The sequence below is a fragment of the Bos indicus x Bos taurus genome, chromosome 10, assembly GCF_003369695.1.
Source record: "Bos indicus x Bos taurus breed Angus x Brahman F1 hybrid chromosome 10, Bos_hybrid_MaternalHap_v2.0, whole genome shotgun sequence".
Classification (NCBI taxonomy): domain Eukaryota; kingdom Metazoa; phylum Chordata; class Mammalia; order Artiodactyla; family Bovidae; genus Bos; species Bos indicus x Bos taurus.
The window spans coordinates 77,009,034-77,025,018 of record NC_040085.1 but is presented as its reverse complement, the minus strand read 5'-3'; the positions used below and the strand labels follow the sequence as shown (position 1 = coordinate 77,025,018).

General features: G+C 43.7%; 1 protein-coding gene across 10 annotated transcripts in view; it reads right to left on the bottom strand.

Moving 5' to 3' along the window:
- The window catches only part of SIPA1L1 (signal induced proliferation associated 1 like 1), a 520,426-nt gene that overhangs the window by 56,643 nt on the left and 447,798 nt on the right, over nt 1-15,985 (bottom strand). For all 10 annotated transcript variants that reach the window (XM_027552312.1, XM_027552311.1, XM_027552318.1 and 7 more), the window contains 3 exons: nt 14,373-14,946; nt 13,483-13,757; nt 5,351-5,620 (listed from right to left, as the gene is read on the bottom strand). In XM_027552312.1, coding sequence (XP_027408113.1) covers nt 5,351-5,620; nt 13,483-13,757; nt 14,373-14,946 — 1,119 coding nt within the window. The remainder of the gene's footprint in view (nt 1-5,350; nt 5,621-13,482; nt 13,758-14,372; nt 14,947-15,985) is intronic.

Below are 15,985 nucleotides of genomic sequence, written 5' to 3'. Positions count from 1 at the left end.
TCTAAGCTTCAGTTCTATGGCTTTATCAGATTGTAGTGTTTCACTTTTACCTGCTTTTTAATTTTATAAAAATAAACTGATTTACCCAAGCGTGCATTAGTGGATGAATGGATAAACAATGTGGTACACACAATGGAATATCACTCCGTCTGGAAAAGGGGAAAGGTTACGGACTTAACGTGCCCCTCCCCCCACCCGCATGCACGTGCGCTCAGTCGTGTCTGACTCTCTGCCCGCCAGGCTCCTCGGTCCACGGGATTCTCCAGGCAAGAACACTGGAGTGGGTTGCCATGCCCTCCTCCAGGGAATCTTCTTGACCCAGGAATCAAACCTCTGTCTCCTGCAGCTTCTGCATCGGCAGGTGGATTCTTTACCACTGTGCCCCCCGGGGATCCTCCCACCCTCACTCCTCACCGAATTTATGTGTTGAGATCCTAACCCCAGTGTAATGACATTAGGAGGTGGGGCCTTTGGGAGGTAATTAGGTTAAGATGAGATCATAAGGGTGGAGCCCCCATGATGCAATTAGTGCCCTTATAAGAGGAGCAAGAAACCAGAGCTTCCTCTCTCTGTCATGTGAGGACACAGCAAGAAGGTGCTTTTTACAGGCTAAGAAGAGGGTCCTCACCAAGAACCACACCTTTTGGAACCTTGATTTTGGAATTTCCAGACTCCACAAGTAAATGTCTGTTGTATAAGCCACAGAATCTATGGTATTTTGTTACAGTAACCTGAGCTAATAAGCAAGAAGGAAAACTCAACATATGCTACAACGTGAATGAAGCCTGAACACATTATGCTAAAGTGAAATAAACCAATCCCAAAAGGACAAACAATGGATGATTCCACTAACGTAAATCTTCTATTTATGTGAGGTACCAAGATAGTCAAATTCACAGAAAGTAGAATGGTAGAGGCCTAGGGGTGGGGGAAGGGGAGTTTTTGTTTAATGGATACTGAAACAGAAATAGAAGAACTATTTGCATTTGTTTCAACAATATCCTCTAGGCATGATCTTCAAGCCCTGCATGGTGCAGACATCTGCAGAGGAGGGTATTAGGGAGGCTGCAAGCATAGCCAGCTGTAACTCTGTTTACGAAGCAACACTCCATCCAGCTGCTGAAAGCTAAATGCAGTGGAAAAACGAGGAGAGGTGGCATCCAGGTAAAATGCAAAAGGAGCATTGGTTCAGTATGATCTGACATTAAATATTTATAGAAAGCTTGGCAATACTTCATCTATAAAAAGGAGAAAGGAAAATTCTTTTATATGCCAACATGCCTGTTGTTTATGCAAAGCCCCTGAAATACTTAAGCTTTTCTGAGCACATTAACACAGATCAGGGTTTTATTACTAATCCCATACTATGTTTAAACACAGTAATGTGTTAAGTTCAGTGTGCCACAGCCAGCTAACTTAATTTCAGTATTATCCTTACACTCAAGATGAATTTGAGGCCAAAATAGAGATTGCACCATATCACCTGTTTTTGTTAAATATTAATTTTGTCAATTCTTGATGCTTTTGAATTGTGGTGCTGGAGAAGACTCTTGAAAGTCCCTTGGACAGCAAGGAAATCAAAACAGCCAATTCTAAAGGAGGTCAACCATGAATATTCATTGGAAGGACTGATGCTGAGGCTCCAATACTTTGGCCACCTGATGCAAGGAGCCAACTCAGTGGAAAAGACCCTGATGCTGGCAAAGACTGAGGGCAGGAGAAGCGGGCAGCAGAGGAGGAGATAGTTGGATGTCATCATCAACTCAATGGACATAAGTCTGAGCAAACTCGGAGTTGGTGATGGACAGTGAAGCCTGGCATGCTATAGTCCATGGGGTCAAAAAGAATCGGACGCAATTTAGCTACTGAACAAAAATAAGAATTCTGTCAATAAGAACTTCTCCCACAAATACCATAAAATTCTATACTTGAAAGGCCACCTAGATAGCATAAAGCTCCTATATTTAAACCAAATCTAATCAGACTTTATTCTACTTAGATGGCAAATGGGTCATCTACTCCTATTGTGTCAGTTTCTCTAATCAATGTACAGAGAGCAAAATTCAGTTAAATAATTCTTGTTAGAAACTCCAAATACCAACACCTTTGAGTTTGTCATAAAAATTGTGAAAAAGGATAATCTGTTCCACAAGTATTTTTTTTTTAATTGTTTCTAATGACCTTTAAGTCTGAGAACTTGCATACAATTCAAGAAAACTATGCTTCTACAAGCAGTAAATTAAGTTTCTACAAGCAGCATATTCAGTTTTCATTTAAAATGAATTGTGCTGTGTCCAGTCATGGTGAATGAAGTAGGCAGGTTTGTGTAGCATGTGCAGAGTAGGCTTGAGGTGGCTGTACACTTCATCCTAAATAAGCTGGCTCTCTACAGTTTAATACAACTTGCCTGACCTGGGGGAGAAAAAAAAAAATGAAACAAACCAACCATGTAAAGGCAATACAGCTGACCCTTGAACAATATGGGTTTGAACTGCATAGGCTCACTTTTACAGGAAATTTTTTTCAATACATATACTACTATGTTCATGACCTGCGGACCTGCCGAGGATGTGAGGGTTAATTACAGGACTTGAGTAGCTGTAGGTTTTGGTATCCAGGGAGGTTCTGGAACCAATCCTATACTGATACCAAGGGACCATCCTTTAGTCTCAGTATCAGGCTTACGCCACTATTGGTAAGGTAAGATTCAAGGAATGGCAGACTGTGGCATCAGTTTTGACCACTTGTGATACATCTGAAAGGTCCATACCACTCTACAGGTGGGCCAGGTACAAAGGCAGATGGTACCAAAGGGGCAGGGCTGGGATGAAGGAGGACAGTCAGATGGGGAGGTATGGCCAGCCAGGAGCATCACGTCCATGTTGCAGTAAGGTAATTTGTTCTCAGTAGAACTAGGAAGGGAATGCTTACATTTTTTAGTTTTATTTTACTATGTTTCATGGAGGAAATGATATTCTCAGGTCTATTTTATGACTCTAGGTCTTAATGGAGGACTTGGGAAGTATTCCTGGTGAACATCAGGAGTCCTGAATACTCATTTGGCAAACAGTAGCAATATAAAGTTTCTCAAATAATACCTTCTATGTATGCATCTATGTATGCCTCAAAGTTAAAACTTAAATAAGAAATACTGCTTTACTGAAAGTTAGGAATGATGGGATAGGACATCAAACTTTTACATTTTTACAAGAACAGCCATCTAATTCCACACCCTTTAAAATGAAGAGGCAACAAATAATCTGAAAACTTAGAGCTTAGCGTTTGCAAACCCTCCATCGTTAGATCTGAAATCCTAGTCCAGTGTCTTAAAGGACATGTGACACTAAGAGGACTCAGCAGAGGTTAAATTTTCCAAAAACCACTGGTAGCCTCACTTCTGCCACTTTCTTCTTGCGCCTTGGAGAGCCACAGGGCTATTATTACAGTCTTACAGGGACAGCATGAGAATTCCCTATCCTTTGGGTAGAGTTATAGGAAAGGTACACACAAACACCCACAGAAAGAACATCTATAAATGGAGTGATGCATTCTATAGCACTTGCCTGCATCCTAAGAAGATAATAAGCTACAAAAAATATTTTCACTTTCAGAGGTCAGAACATTCAGCCATAAGCTTTAGTTTCTGTTGCAGAAATTAAATTCAACATGGCATCAAAATACATTCTGCTATTTTATTGTATGAATATCACAGAAAGTAACGTGAAACTGATTTCACTCATAAAATCCTGATGATTGTCTTGGAAAGAAAGAAAATAGCATTGAGAGGAACAAAAGGTCCTTCTCTAAACAACGGTTTCCTAGATTCATCTTTCAAAATGTGGGCCAAATCACGAGTTCCAGCTAACACACACCTCAGAGGGAGCCAAGTTTGGAATGTGCAGAACAAAGAATTCATTCAGCGATCGCTTGGATGCTTTTCCTTCCCGAAAATAATGAAAGCAAGAGGAGTCCAGATGGGAATGTAGCCACTCTGGGAGAGGAATCTTTTATTGAGATAAATAGCAAGGCTCTGTAAATAAATCCCCAGGATTACATGAGGAATTTGAGAAAGACAACTATGGTTTTTTTGGTTGCCTGTTTTGATCAGATTATTTCTACATGGTATTCTAGTATTTCTGAAATAGTTAAGTGACAATGTTTTATGTCTTTTAAGATAAAAGACATCACAGTGTGGTTTTGAAAATCTCCAACTTTCTGCTCTCAGTCTGAACCAATGACTTCTGAAGCATCGCTGGGACATTTTCCTTGGCGCCCTGTTCTGGCTGGAGTCAGGCTCACATTTTGGCTCCATAGGGACCTTTCTTCTTCCCACAGCAGCTTCTGGAACAGAGACTTCTCCCTGCCAGCTCTGAGGGTTCCTGATCCCCTCTGTAGTGTGGGGACCACAAAAACATGCAGAGATGTGATCCAGTCAAGCACTGTTTCCAATGATGGGGAAACGGCAGTGCGTGCACAGACAGAAGCCAGCTTCATCTAGCAGAGGACTAGCAGGTCACTGAGCTAAACTGCAGTCAAGGCAATCTGGAGTATCTGAATTTATAGTACAATGACTTAAAATTATACAGTCCATATGTATTTACATTTTAAGAGTACCTATTCTATTTTAATGTTTGCCCTAGGTTTTTAGTTCACGGTGCTGCATTTTACAGTGAATTTGAGACAAAAATGCTAGGGCGTCCTGGTTAAGAAAGAATTAACCAGTTATGATTTGTGAGGGAATCCACTGTGACTTTCCATTTAACAAGCAACCTTGGTCTGTTACTTTCTAGGATACCTCAATCCCCAGCTCCTGTTAATTACTTTACTCAGGGCTGAGTGTTCTAACATCCACTATTTTCTTCTGCATTCAGAACAGTGGAAAGTATGTTTGTACTATACTAGAGGCTTTCCCTTCTCACAATTCTTTATAACAAAGTAACACAAACACAGACACTCAACCAAAAACCTTCACTGTTGCTACAATCATATCACTAATCCCCTACAAGTCAAAGACTGTCAAAGATGATGATATGGTCAATGTCACCTCAAAGAGACTGCCAAGTTCTAGTTCATAAGTGTGCAATGATGATTTCCGTTGGAACCACAGCAAAATGAAAGAGCAAAGCCTAGATGCCATTACACAGGGCCGAATGCTTTGCTGGAACACATCTTCATTTATCCTGCTGGCTTCGGAACGCTACCATGCTTTGAAGACCACTAGTGCACGCATCTCAGTTTTAATTTTTGATTTCTAGTAAAATACGGGTAGCTCAAACACTGGTACTTCTGGGCCTGGAGATATTTAAATCTGGGGCAGAGATTCAGGGCACACCTAGGAAGACACACTCACCGCCTCTCCAGCGGGCGCCCATCGCTAGAGATGCTGCGGGGGATGTTGGCGGCTCTTTCCGGAGGAGGCATCTTCCCGTCTGCCTTCCCAGCGTTCAGCCTCGAGGTCATGGGACTCTGCACCTGGGATGGGACTTGAGGCGAATGAGGCCCCTTGTTGGCATTCCTCTGCCACTTGTTGTTATTTCGAAAGGGAAACTTGAATTCGTAGGAAACCCCTTCGTTCATTTTGTACTCCATCACTGGCATGCGGTAGGTCTCAGAGCAACTCCTAGGGCGAGGGCACAGAGAGAAGAAACATCAATATCGCTTCTGCTTGTTGGCAGAACCACACGGATTCTCACGAACAGTTAAAACGTGGCAAACACCTCATTTCCGGTTTCAAACAATCTTTCAACCATGAGGCCCTACAATCATTTTCCTTTCAAAAACCAGAATCCTCGGGGGCTAGAGTCAGCTCTGAGACGTGGGGAGGGACGGTGCCGGGACAGTATCTGGGGGGAGCAGACCTCTAAGATGGGGCCTCGCAGGAAACAGGTGGCTTTCCATCCTTAATCACAAGGAAGCTTTAGATCCTTCCCTTATAATTAAGGATCGAAAAGGGTTTCGAATTTCTTGGAATCCCGACAGTCAAAAATAAGTAGGGAGAAATCTTGAAATCCAAATTGAGAGCCAAATTTAGCTCAGGAGGAGAAAAAAAAAAGTGCAAGTTATTGAAATTAGCAATTATCAAATCAAAAATTATCAAATTGCTGGGGAACAAAGCATACTCTAAAATTAGGCCTCCCTCCCACCCCCCTGAAAGCCAAAAATCCCTCATAGCAAGGCCGTCCCCAGGCAGCAGACTAAGTGAAATGAATGGCAGGCACACAACTGTTTCCGATCATCTACCCTCTTTTTGTGCCATCACCCCAACCCCCAAACCTTAAGAAAGGAAGAACCCATCTTCTTTCCCCAAACAACCAAGGAAGGTTCAATCCATCACTGACTTGACTGATAGGCAAATTACTGGGAAAAAAAATCTATTCTCACCAAAGCATTAACTCAAACTGTGCATTTGAATTTCATCACTAAGTGAAAAAAAAAAAAAAAAGACTTTTTCTTAAAGACATTTTGAAGATTGAGAAGCATGTGGAAAATTCTTGAAAGGAAAGGTTAAGAGTAATAGCAAAGCAGTCCTTTAAGAGGAAATTTAGAGGCAGCATAAGCAAAGTCCAGACCAGCACTGCCCAACAGAAATACAATATGAGCCACCGACAGAAGCCATGTATGTAATTTTTAAATGTTCAGCAGACACATTACAAAAGCAAAATGAAACAGGTAAAGTCAATTCAAGAATACATTTTATTTAACTCAATATATCCAAAATGCTATCATTTCAACAAGCGATCAATAAATCAGTATTTAGAAAATTAATGAGACATTTTACATCCTTGTAAATTTGGAGTGTATTTTACACTTAAGAGCACAGCTCCTTTGGGACCAGCCACATTACAATGGCTCTGTAGCCACAGGTGACTCACGGCTCTTGTACTGGACATGCATGTCCAAAGAGCCTCCAGCTGAAGGCCTGGTTTTGATCTGGGGAAGGGGCTCTTGTTGGTGGGAAAATGAGCTTGATGGAACGGTCCCCTCTTCTCATGACCTTGCCTGTGTATTTCAGGGTAAGACTCCCAACAACCACAAATGCATTCTCCCTCATCCCCAGGACAGCTGCAGGTTTTGAAAAGCACTGCTTCTGGAGCACATGGATTTGCTGGGGTCCTTGGGTCCACCAGCTTCCCTGGTGGCTCAGAGGGTAAAGCGTCTGCCTGCAATGCAGGAGACCCAGGTTCAATCCCTGGGTCGGGAAGATCTCCTGGAGAAGGAAATGGCAACCCACTCCAGTACTCTTGCCTGGAAAATCCCATGGATGGAGAAGCCTGGTGGGCTACGGCCCACGGGGTCGCAGAGAGTCGGACATGACTGAGTGACGTCACTTTGCCCTCTTCAGCCTCAGCCCAAGCCTCCAACGGGCATCTCTGCTTAGAGCTTCTTTGCCACTCCCTCCAACTCCCGCCAAAGCCTAGGTCAACCCTAATCCGACCCTATGCCCAAGACTCTGCTGTGCCCCTATTATGCTTGGATGACAATGGCTTTTGAACTTTTTGGACCACAATCTGGGTGAAAAGTACATTTTACACCGTGATACAGCACAACCATAAATACACACAACCCTCCTCTGATAGCTTCCATTCTGCTATATTCCATGTTAATCCGTTTCATTAAAGAAAAAAATACACTGGGTACAACCTCCTAAACGGATTTCATGATCTATTTAAAGCTACGCCCTGCAGTTTGCAGAACACTGTATGGCCACTTGACATTACTTTCAGAAGTTACTGACTTCTTACATAATGAACCCTTTTCTCTGAAATGAGGGATTATCACCTTAGGCTCTGATATAGTATCCAACTTTGATTCAATATTTCTGACAAAAATATGCCATCGCCATGTGGTTGGCTGTTAACACAGGTGCTACTGTAGTATATATGCATCTTTCATTTTTGATCGTACATTATTTAGGGTTCTGGATCAGGAAATATAATGCAAGAATGTTGCAGCTTGCCAAAAAAATATTAACACAAATTTATGATAATACATGGAAAAGTTTCTCTCCACCTCAAAGTCATGGTGAGCTTTGCTTCTTCTGTGCGACGGTCTATTTACCTTATAAACTCAATGGACCATACCATCTACGCCCCTTTCTGTTGGCTGCTAGGAACCAACACAAGTACAGAATATGTACTGAACTTTACCATGTATCCTGGGGTATTAACTTTTCAAAAATTTTCCCCTAGGCCATGTTTTCAATTTACCTTCCCCGTTTCCCTACCCCCCTTCCACACATACACAGAGATCCCGTCACTGAATTTTAATTCTATAGCTTCATAGGCTGATTGCAGCCCGTACTGCATCAGGATAGAAAAGTAAGTAAATAAATAAAATAGAAACAATAACAACATAATACCAAATAGACAATATCAGCTTTGGGGCCGTAGTTTCTTTGTAAAATGAAAGACTTGCAATTCATAATTACTCTATTTTCTTCTAGTTCAAGTACTCTTTAAGCTGCATCACATTTAAAACTAAAACTGGTCAAAAGATCCCATTAAGCCGGAGATTTTGTCTTCTCTATAGTCTGTATTTCATCCCCACCACTCTTAGCATATTACTAGAAACCTTCTGCATATTCCATAATTATAGAATTAAGTATGATAAGGCCAAAGCAGGGAGAGAAGATGCATTTACAGAGACTGAAAAGCACAGATTACACAGTGCTAAACCCTTGCCATCCTGCCACTTCTGACTGACCTCCATGGCGGCAGGCCACCACTAGCTTCTGCTCCCTTACTCATCTCTGTAAGATATAAGAAGGATATACGGAATCCAGAAGTGGGCAGCACACTGAAGGACAAAGATAGAAAGCTGGCTTTTCATGACATGTATGAAAATTCACAAAGGGATTTGTGTTGTATTACTCCAAGTAAAATCTGGCGTTGAACAACAAAAACTCTTGATGCTTACAGCTCATGACTGGCTAGAACTAATCTGGCTCCGCTATAATAACTGAACAGAACATCACAATACTGGACTCTTGAATCAGAAAAGTTTGGTGCTTGGGGACAGCTATGTCTCTAATAAACCATGTGATTTTGGCTTGGGGAAAAAAAAACAATTTCTTTGAACCAAAGTTCCTCATCTAAAAAAACTAGAGACTTGAACCAGATGGTTTCTAACAGCCCTTCTCACTCTAAAGCAGGATGCTGCTGCACTTTGCAATACTTGTTTTTTAAAAGGAGGAAAAAACCTTTGCAATCGATTCTTACTTAAAAAATAATTTGGTCCCTTTAGGTAACTTGATTTTAGCTTTTCCACTTGAATGGCCCTTGATTGCTTTCCTCAGGGAACTATATACTCAATTATTTTGTAGTAACCTATAAGGGAAAAAAATCTGAAAAAGAATATGAATCATGGTGCTGTACATCTGAAAATAACACTCAATGTAAATCAACCATGCTGCTGCTGCTGCTAAGTCGCTTCAGTTGTGTCCGACTCTGTGCGACCCCATAGACGGCAGCCCACCAGGCTCCCCCATCCCTGGGATTCTCCAGGCAAGAACACTGGAGTGGGCTGCCATTTCCTTCTCCAATGCATGAAAGTGAAAAGTGAAAGGGAAGTCGCTCAGTCATGTCCGACTCTGTGCGACCCCATGGACTGCAGCCTACCAGGCTCCTCTGTCCATGGGATTTTCCAGGCAAGAGTACTATATTTCAATTAAGAAAATAAATCCAAAGGCTGGTGGCCCTCAGCAGAATGAAGGCCCACCACTCCCATGCAATACCATTCAAAGCATCACAACTGAATCCCCTATCTAGGTATTTCTCATCTTGCCACAAGAATGACGCTCAAGTCAGTGGTCACGGACACCAAGACATACAGCTGGTTATACACTCCCACTGGTGATGGACAGGGTGGGGGCCGCTCCAGCAGTGCGACATCTCACCCGCTGCGGGGAGCCTTCCGGTGCAGTCCCAGCTAAATCCCAAACCTGTTTCTGCCGGGACTGCTTCCATCATGCCCTTACCCTAGTTGCCCACGCTCACTCTGCAGTTACTAAACCTCTGCAACCCTCATTCTGCTCACGGTTTCAAAGGAAATGAGGCTGCCATGACGACTTTAAAAAAAAAAATCCCGTACATAGTAGGGCCTCAGGAACTTTGCTTTACTTCCCCTGTCCCATCTGCTCTTTAATACACTTTCCTATGGGAGAACTCATGGAGGGTCTGCTTATTTCCTGAGGACAGGAAGAAGAGTTGGACTTTATAGGCGTTGCTGAAGCCCCATTTTATTGTCGTTAAACTGGCCTTTTCATTAAAAAACAAAAAACGTTGCCTTTCTAAAACTAGTGATGCCTCCATATGAGCATACATGGATGTTGGTGATTACATACAATCCCCACGCTGGAGCTGGGCCCTGTGACCCTCGGGTCCAGGGGACCCTGAGAAACATGCAGCTGGGAAGGGAGGGCAGTGTGTTTCCAGGAGGCCTGCTCTTTCTGGCCTTGGAGTGGCAGCACAAGCTGACAGAGGGGAGAGTGACTAGTCAAAGAGCAGAGTAATTAGCTGCGAGCAAAACAGTCGTGGGAGTGTGAAGTGCGGAGGAGAAGGAAAAAAAGTGACAAGAGCATTATCTTATTTTGCTGAAAACTGTAGCAAGGTGTTAATGCTTCAGCTGTTCCTTAGAAGTTGTCTCTAAGGGAGGGAAGGGGAGAGCGGGCGTCTGGTCCTCCGGAGGCATACAGGGCATCATTTCAGACCCACCTAGGGCAGTCGTGGCGTCTCACGTGGGAACCCTAGTGAAAGGGCCAGAGTGCATCTCTGAGGCCCACGGGGCTGTGCAGTGCGCTAACCAGCCCCCCATCCCACGCCTTCATGGGGGCAGGCTCCTAACACTCTTCTGTCCCATCACTGCCGGCTCCATGGCTACTAGAGGATGACAGTGATGCTCCAGAAGCTGTTAAGGGGAGATGAAGGAAAATACAGCCCATCCACAAAGGCTGTGCTGGAGCTGGTCGGCCTTGGTTTGCAGGATCAGACTCTTGAGCATCTATCCTGGGTGTGCATTCAGGGGTGACATATTGGTCGCTTGAAATCAGCCACAGTGGGAATATCTGCACCCTGGGAATCAGCAAATACTACAAACCAAGGTTCCACTGATACATAGGGAAAGGATTTCTGTCCCAAGCATACAAAGCTAAGAGTCTGGATTCTCAAGTTAGACCTGGATTTGCCAGATGAGGCTGGGGAGTTACTAACCTTTCTGACTGTGGGTTTCCTTTAACTACGAGTAATATTAATACTATTACTTCACAGGGTTGTGAAGTATAAAAGTGCTTTTTTCTAGGGCCTGGCAATATTAAGGTAATAACTCAGCAAATATTACTTGTTTTTACCAATACACCACAGCAAATATATCTAGTCTAGTATTTTGCTGTAGACAAACCACCTTCTGTCATGGATCCATTTTTCTAGTAACTACTATTCACAGTTCAATGTCAGTAATGTTGCCCATTCCATCCCATTTCCTCTCACATACACATGTATTTCCCCCTCCCCATGAATTGAAGAGCCTAGAAACACGGGGAAAGACCCCTGAGCAGACAGATGGCGCCTGACGATCACCAGGCTTCCTTTTGAGGAGGTCAGTCCTTAGACCAGCCTCTGTAACTCCGTACTGTGTGTACGGAAGGCTGTCAAGTTACATGAAAAGTGAAAGGCACTCAGTCGTGTCTGACTCTTTGCGACCCCATGAACTATATAGTCCTAGGAATTCTCCAGGCCAGAATACTAGAGTGGGTAGCTGTTCCTTTCTCCAGGGGATCTTCCCAACCCAGGTCTCCCGCATTGCAGATGGATTCTTTACCAACGGAACCACCAGGGAAGCCCAAGAATATTGGAGTAGGTAGCCTATCATGTCTCCAGCGGATCTTCCCGACCCAGGAATCGAACTGGGGTCTCCTGCGTTGTAGGTGGATTCTTTACCGGCTGAGCTACCAGGGAAGCTCAGGCAAGTTACATAGCTTGGTTATTTTCTCCAGTTTGTAAGTGCCTGTTTAGACGTATAGACTATTACATAGACAATTCACAGGAGAGACTACGGGATGGAAAACAGTCCAAAGAAAGAGAAAGAGGATCACAGAGCACTTGGAGAGAGCTCCAAGGACCTGGCTGCCTTTCCAATAGCACTCAAGAGTCATTCTTGAATTACAGTTAAGCAAAATACTTAACATTAATACTATGTGCTTAAGGAAATGAAGGTAGTTTCAGAATAAACCCTCCCTGCCCTCGAAATAGCTAAAACAAAACGTTCGGGATAAAATTTTGGTTTCCAGGGAAATCCAGTCATCAGAAAGGGAGCAGTTCTTAAAACTATGAGAGAAGAGGATTTTCACCACACTCTGACATCGGCACATCCACCTAGGAGATACACAGTGCTAAACACTATCCTGAGCACAGTCTGGTCTGTAACACTTGGTCTGAGCTAAACACTATCCTGAGCACAGTCTGGTCTGTAACACTTGGTCTGAAGAACTCAAGTCCGCAGATACTGCCATTGCTGCTTCCTTTTCAAAGGGCACAAGTAACCCATCCTAACTGTTTACACATTCTACCATCTGACATTCACTAATCTATAAAAGCTCAGGTGCAGGACTGGTCATGTTTTTTTGGGGAAAATAACATAAGAATATTGTCTTGGCCTTAGGAAGCCTAAGCATTAATTGCCAAAGCTTAAGAGAAACTCTTAGAAAATAGCGGGTTTAAACCAAATTAACGGATTGGGGGGGGGGAAAAAAAAAAACCACTAGCAAAAATAGCATGTGCATGCTCAAAGGAGAAAAGAAACAGTTAATTAAATCTGTTCCATCAGGAAATCTCCCCAGAGACAGAGAAATTAAATTTTCAACAGTGCTGCAGGCTTGGCAGAAGCTGGGAGGGGCGGGGAGCTCCTGGGCTCCCCTCTGTAAAGTCGGGGAACTACACTGCCCCGGCATTACGAGCAGGACTAGCTTGTCTGAAGTCGATTTCTGACACATGCAGACGCACTTAACAAAAAGCTTGGGAAGTCACATTCAGCTCTCCAGGCTGAGACAGCAGGGGTCAAAAGCAGTACTTCAAGAGTTCTGGACAGCAACTGGCTACAAATGGGAGATGCAGGAGAATCAGGGTCACGGAACACAAAAGAAAAGCGTCTGACACTTTGTTATCATGAGTGTCTCTTAACATCAAATATTCCATGTTTCTCAGCTACTGGTGCAAGATGTTTAAAGGGGATATTTACCAGACTTCTCTGTCTATGATGGTGACTTTATATACCCAGAGACGTAAATCCTAGGAATGGTCCAAGCTGGTGATTCTTTCCAGCTGCTGTTGCCACATGCTGAAAGGGAGCTGTATCCTGAGTCAGACCTTCTGTGGAGGGAACTTTCAGCATCGCCTGTAACCGAGCGCTCTTCACACGCCCTCTTACACTCCCACCTAGTTGGGGAATGTTCTCCATGGTACATCAATGGCCCTGGACTCTCAGACCTACCTCCGCGGGGTGCAGTCGTCATGTGGGGGGATGATGACGACCTTCACTGTGACCGATGTTCTCAGGAGGTCGATCATCTGCTCGTGGCTCAGAGTGGCCACGGCCACCTTGCAGATCTCCACCAGCCGGCTGCCCTGCCTCAGCCCTGCCTGCCAGGCGTAGCCGTAGGGCTCCACATCTGCCACAATGCCCTCGTAGTTGACGTGGAAGCCGAGCTGTCCCAGCCCATTCCTTCGCAGAGTCATCTCCACCGATTCACAGCCTTTTGACACGAACTAGACAAAGACACAAAAGACATCACAGTCTGATGAACCCACTAAGGTCTTAAGTGGTATGCGTGGCCAGCAGGGTTATTTTTGAATACCCTAATGCCAGCTGAAGAGCAGGCTGGTTATTTTGCCTTCACTAACTCCATTCATTAGGCCCAAAGGAACACACTTGTTGTGTCGAAAGAACTCAATGGCTTCTCTGAAGTTACAAGGAAGCCTCTAACAGAGACCTACAGGGAGCTGGCAGTGAAGAAAAATGGGTGTTCTGCTATTCATTTTGCCCTTAAGACATTCAAAGCAGCAGATACTCAATCCAACAACTGTTTTCACCAGCTGAAGCAGACTGGCTGGGCTACATCATCAGTCACCACGGCAATGGGATCAGGTCACATGCAAATGAGTTTCCAACAAAGATGCACAGTGCGTGTGTCTTCCCCTACTTGTTCTGCTACTTGTCCTGCTGAAAAAAATGATGGGAAGCGAGCGTGACATAAACTCTGGATTCCTTCCCACCATGAAGGGAGTTTTCAGAGGACCTAATAAAATAGGACGGGGTTCTGTAACTTGGCTCTCGCCTGCATGGAAAGCTTGAGGAAAGGGAACTGGAAGAAAAACACTGACCTGAAGCCTTTTGACAATCTCTTTGATGTCATCATTGTTAACAAAACTCTCCACGGATACACATTCGCCTCGCTCGTAGAAGATTTTGAGGCTGGCGTCGGTTGAAGTCCACCCTATCACATCTCTGCAGGAACAGTTGAAGACCACACTCTTTGTTTCCTGTTCAATGAGTACAATGAACTCACTGGAGACCCCGAGGAGGCAGTCGATCTCCATCGCCTTGGCGTAGTCCTTGGCCCGCACGGCCCACACAATGGCTCCCATGCTACTGAGCTCGGCTCCTGGGTACGGCTTAGACTTTTCCTTCTTTTTGGAGGCCAGAGAAATGAACGGGAACTTGCCGGATGGGTCAATAGGGGTGTTGGTGACGTTCTTTTCTGCCAGGTCTTTCAGGTATTCCTGGCGGGTCCGCGTTGCCATGGCCCTGAACTTTTCCGACTTATGAGCAGCATTTTCTGCATTAATCACTTTGGCCAAAAGGAAGTCCCTGAACACATTTGACTTAGGGAAGGTGACCCCTTTCGGGATGGGAGGTCCAAAAGAAGGCACATCTCTGGACCTGGTGACAGCCACACTAAAGAGACAAAGACCAGTGAGAAAGAGGCTGGTCAATATTTCTCAGACTCACAGCAGGAGAATAAAATACACTTTCTCAATGACAAAGATATCTTTCAAAAGGAAAATAACTGTCATCTTCCCACAAGAAACAACACACACTTCTGCTTAACATGAGCATACGTTTCCATTCAATTGTATTTAGGACTTACGAAACAACATTTTTTCTAGGTCAAAATACCCAAAAACTTAAGGTAAAAACTTTCATTAGCAGGTAGTAAATCAACCATAACTCTATGAAAAAACGATTTAACTATAATATTCTTTACAAGAAACATTTAAAATACTTGGTGATTATTCCCAGGTGGGGAGGGGTGGTTACTATAAACACCTTTCAGAACAAGTATAGGTTTTATAGGGGCTTCCCAGGTGGCTCAGTGGTAAAGAATCCACCTGCTAATGCACGAGGAGACACGGGTTCGATCCCTGGGTTGGGAAGATCTCCTGGAGAAGGAGATGGCAACCCATTCCAGTATTCTTGCCTGGGAAAACCCATGGACATAGAGGCCTGGTGGGCTACAGTCCATGGGGTCACAAAAGAGTCAGATATGACTTAGCGACTGAACAACAACATAGATTCTGTAGGAACACAAATGTAGCCCCCATTTTAGACAGGATGACCACAGAAGTCATCTTCTAATGCAAATATCCAAAGATATGTATACAAAGAAGAGGAATGGGTTAAAAGAAAATTAAACATATTATTTTTTCCTATGTGTCAGGCCTGAAGCAACCAGATCAAAAAGCATGAGTTTATTTTTTTAATTCTCTCTTATTAAATTGCTTTGGCTGCACCAAATACCTTGCTGGATTTTAGTTCCCCAAGCAGGGATTGAACCTGGGCCTCAGCAGTGAAAGTGCCAAGTCCTAACTACTGGACCACCAGGGAATTCTCCCATAAGGATAATTTTAAAATGAAACTTGAAATTTGGATAATAGAAAAGGATTATAATTTTTATGTGGTAATACCAGATGCTTACTCCTTGGAAGGAAAGTTA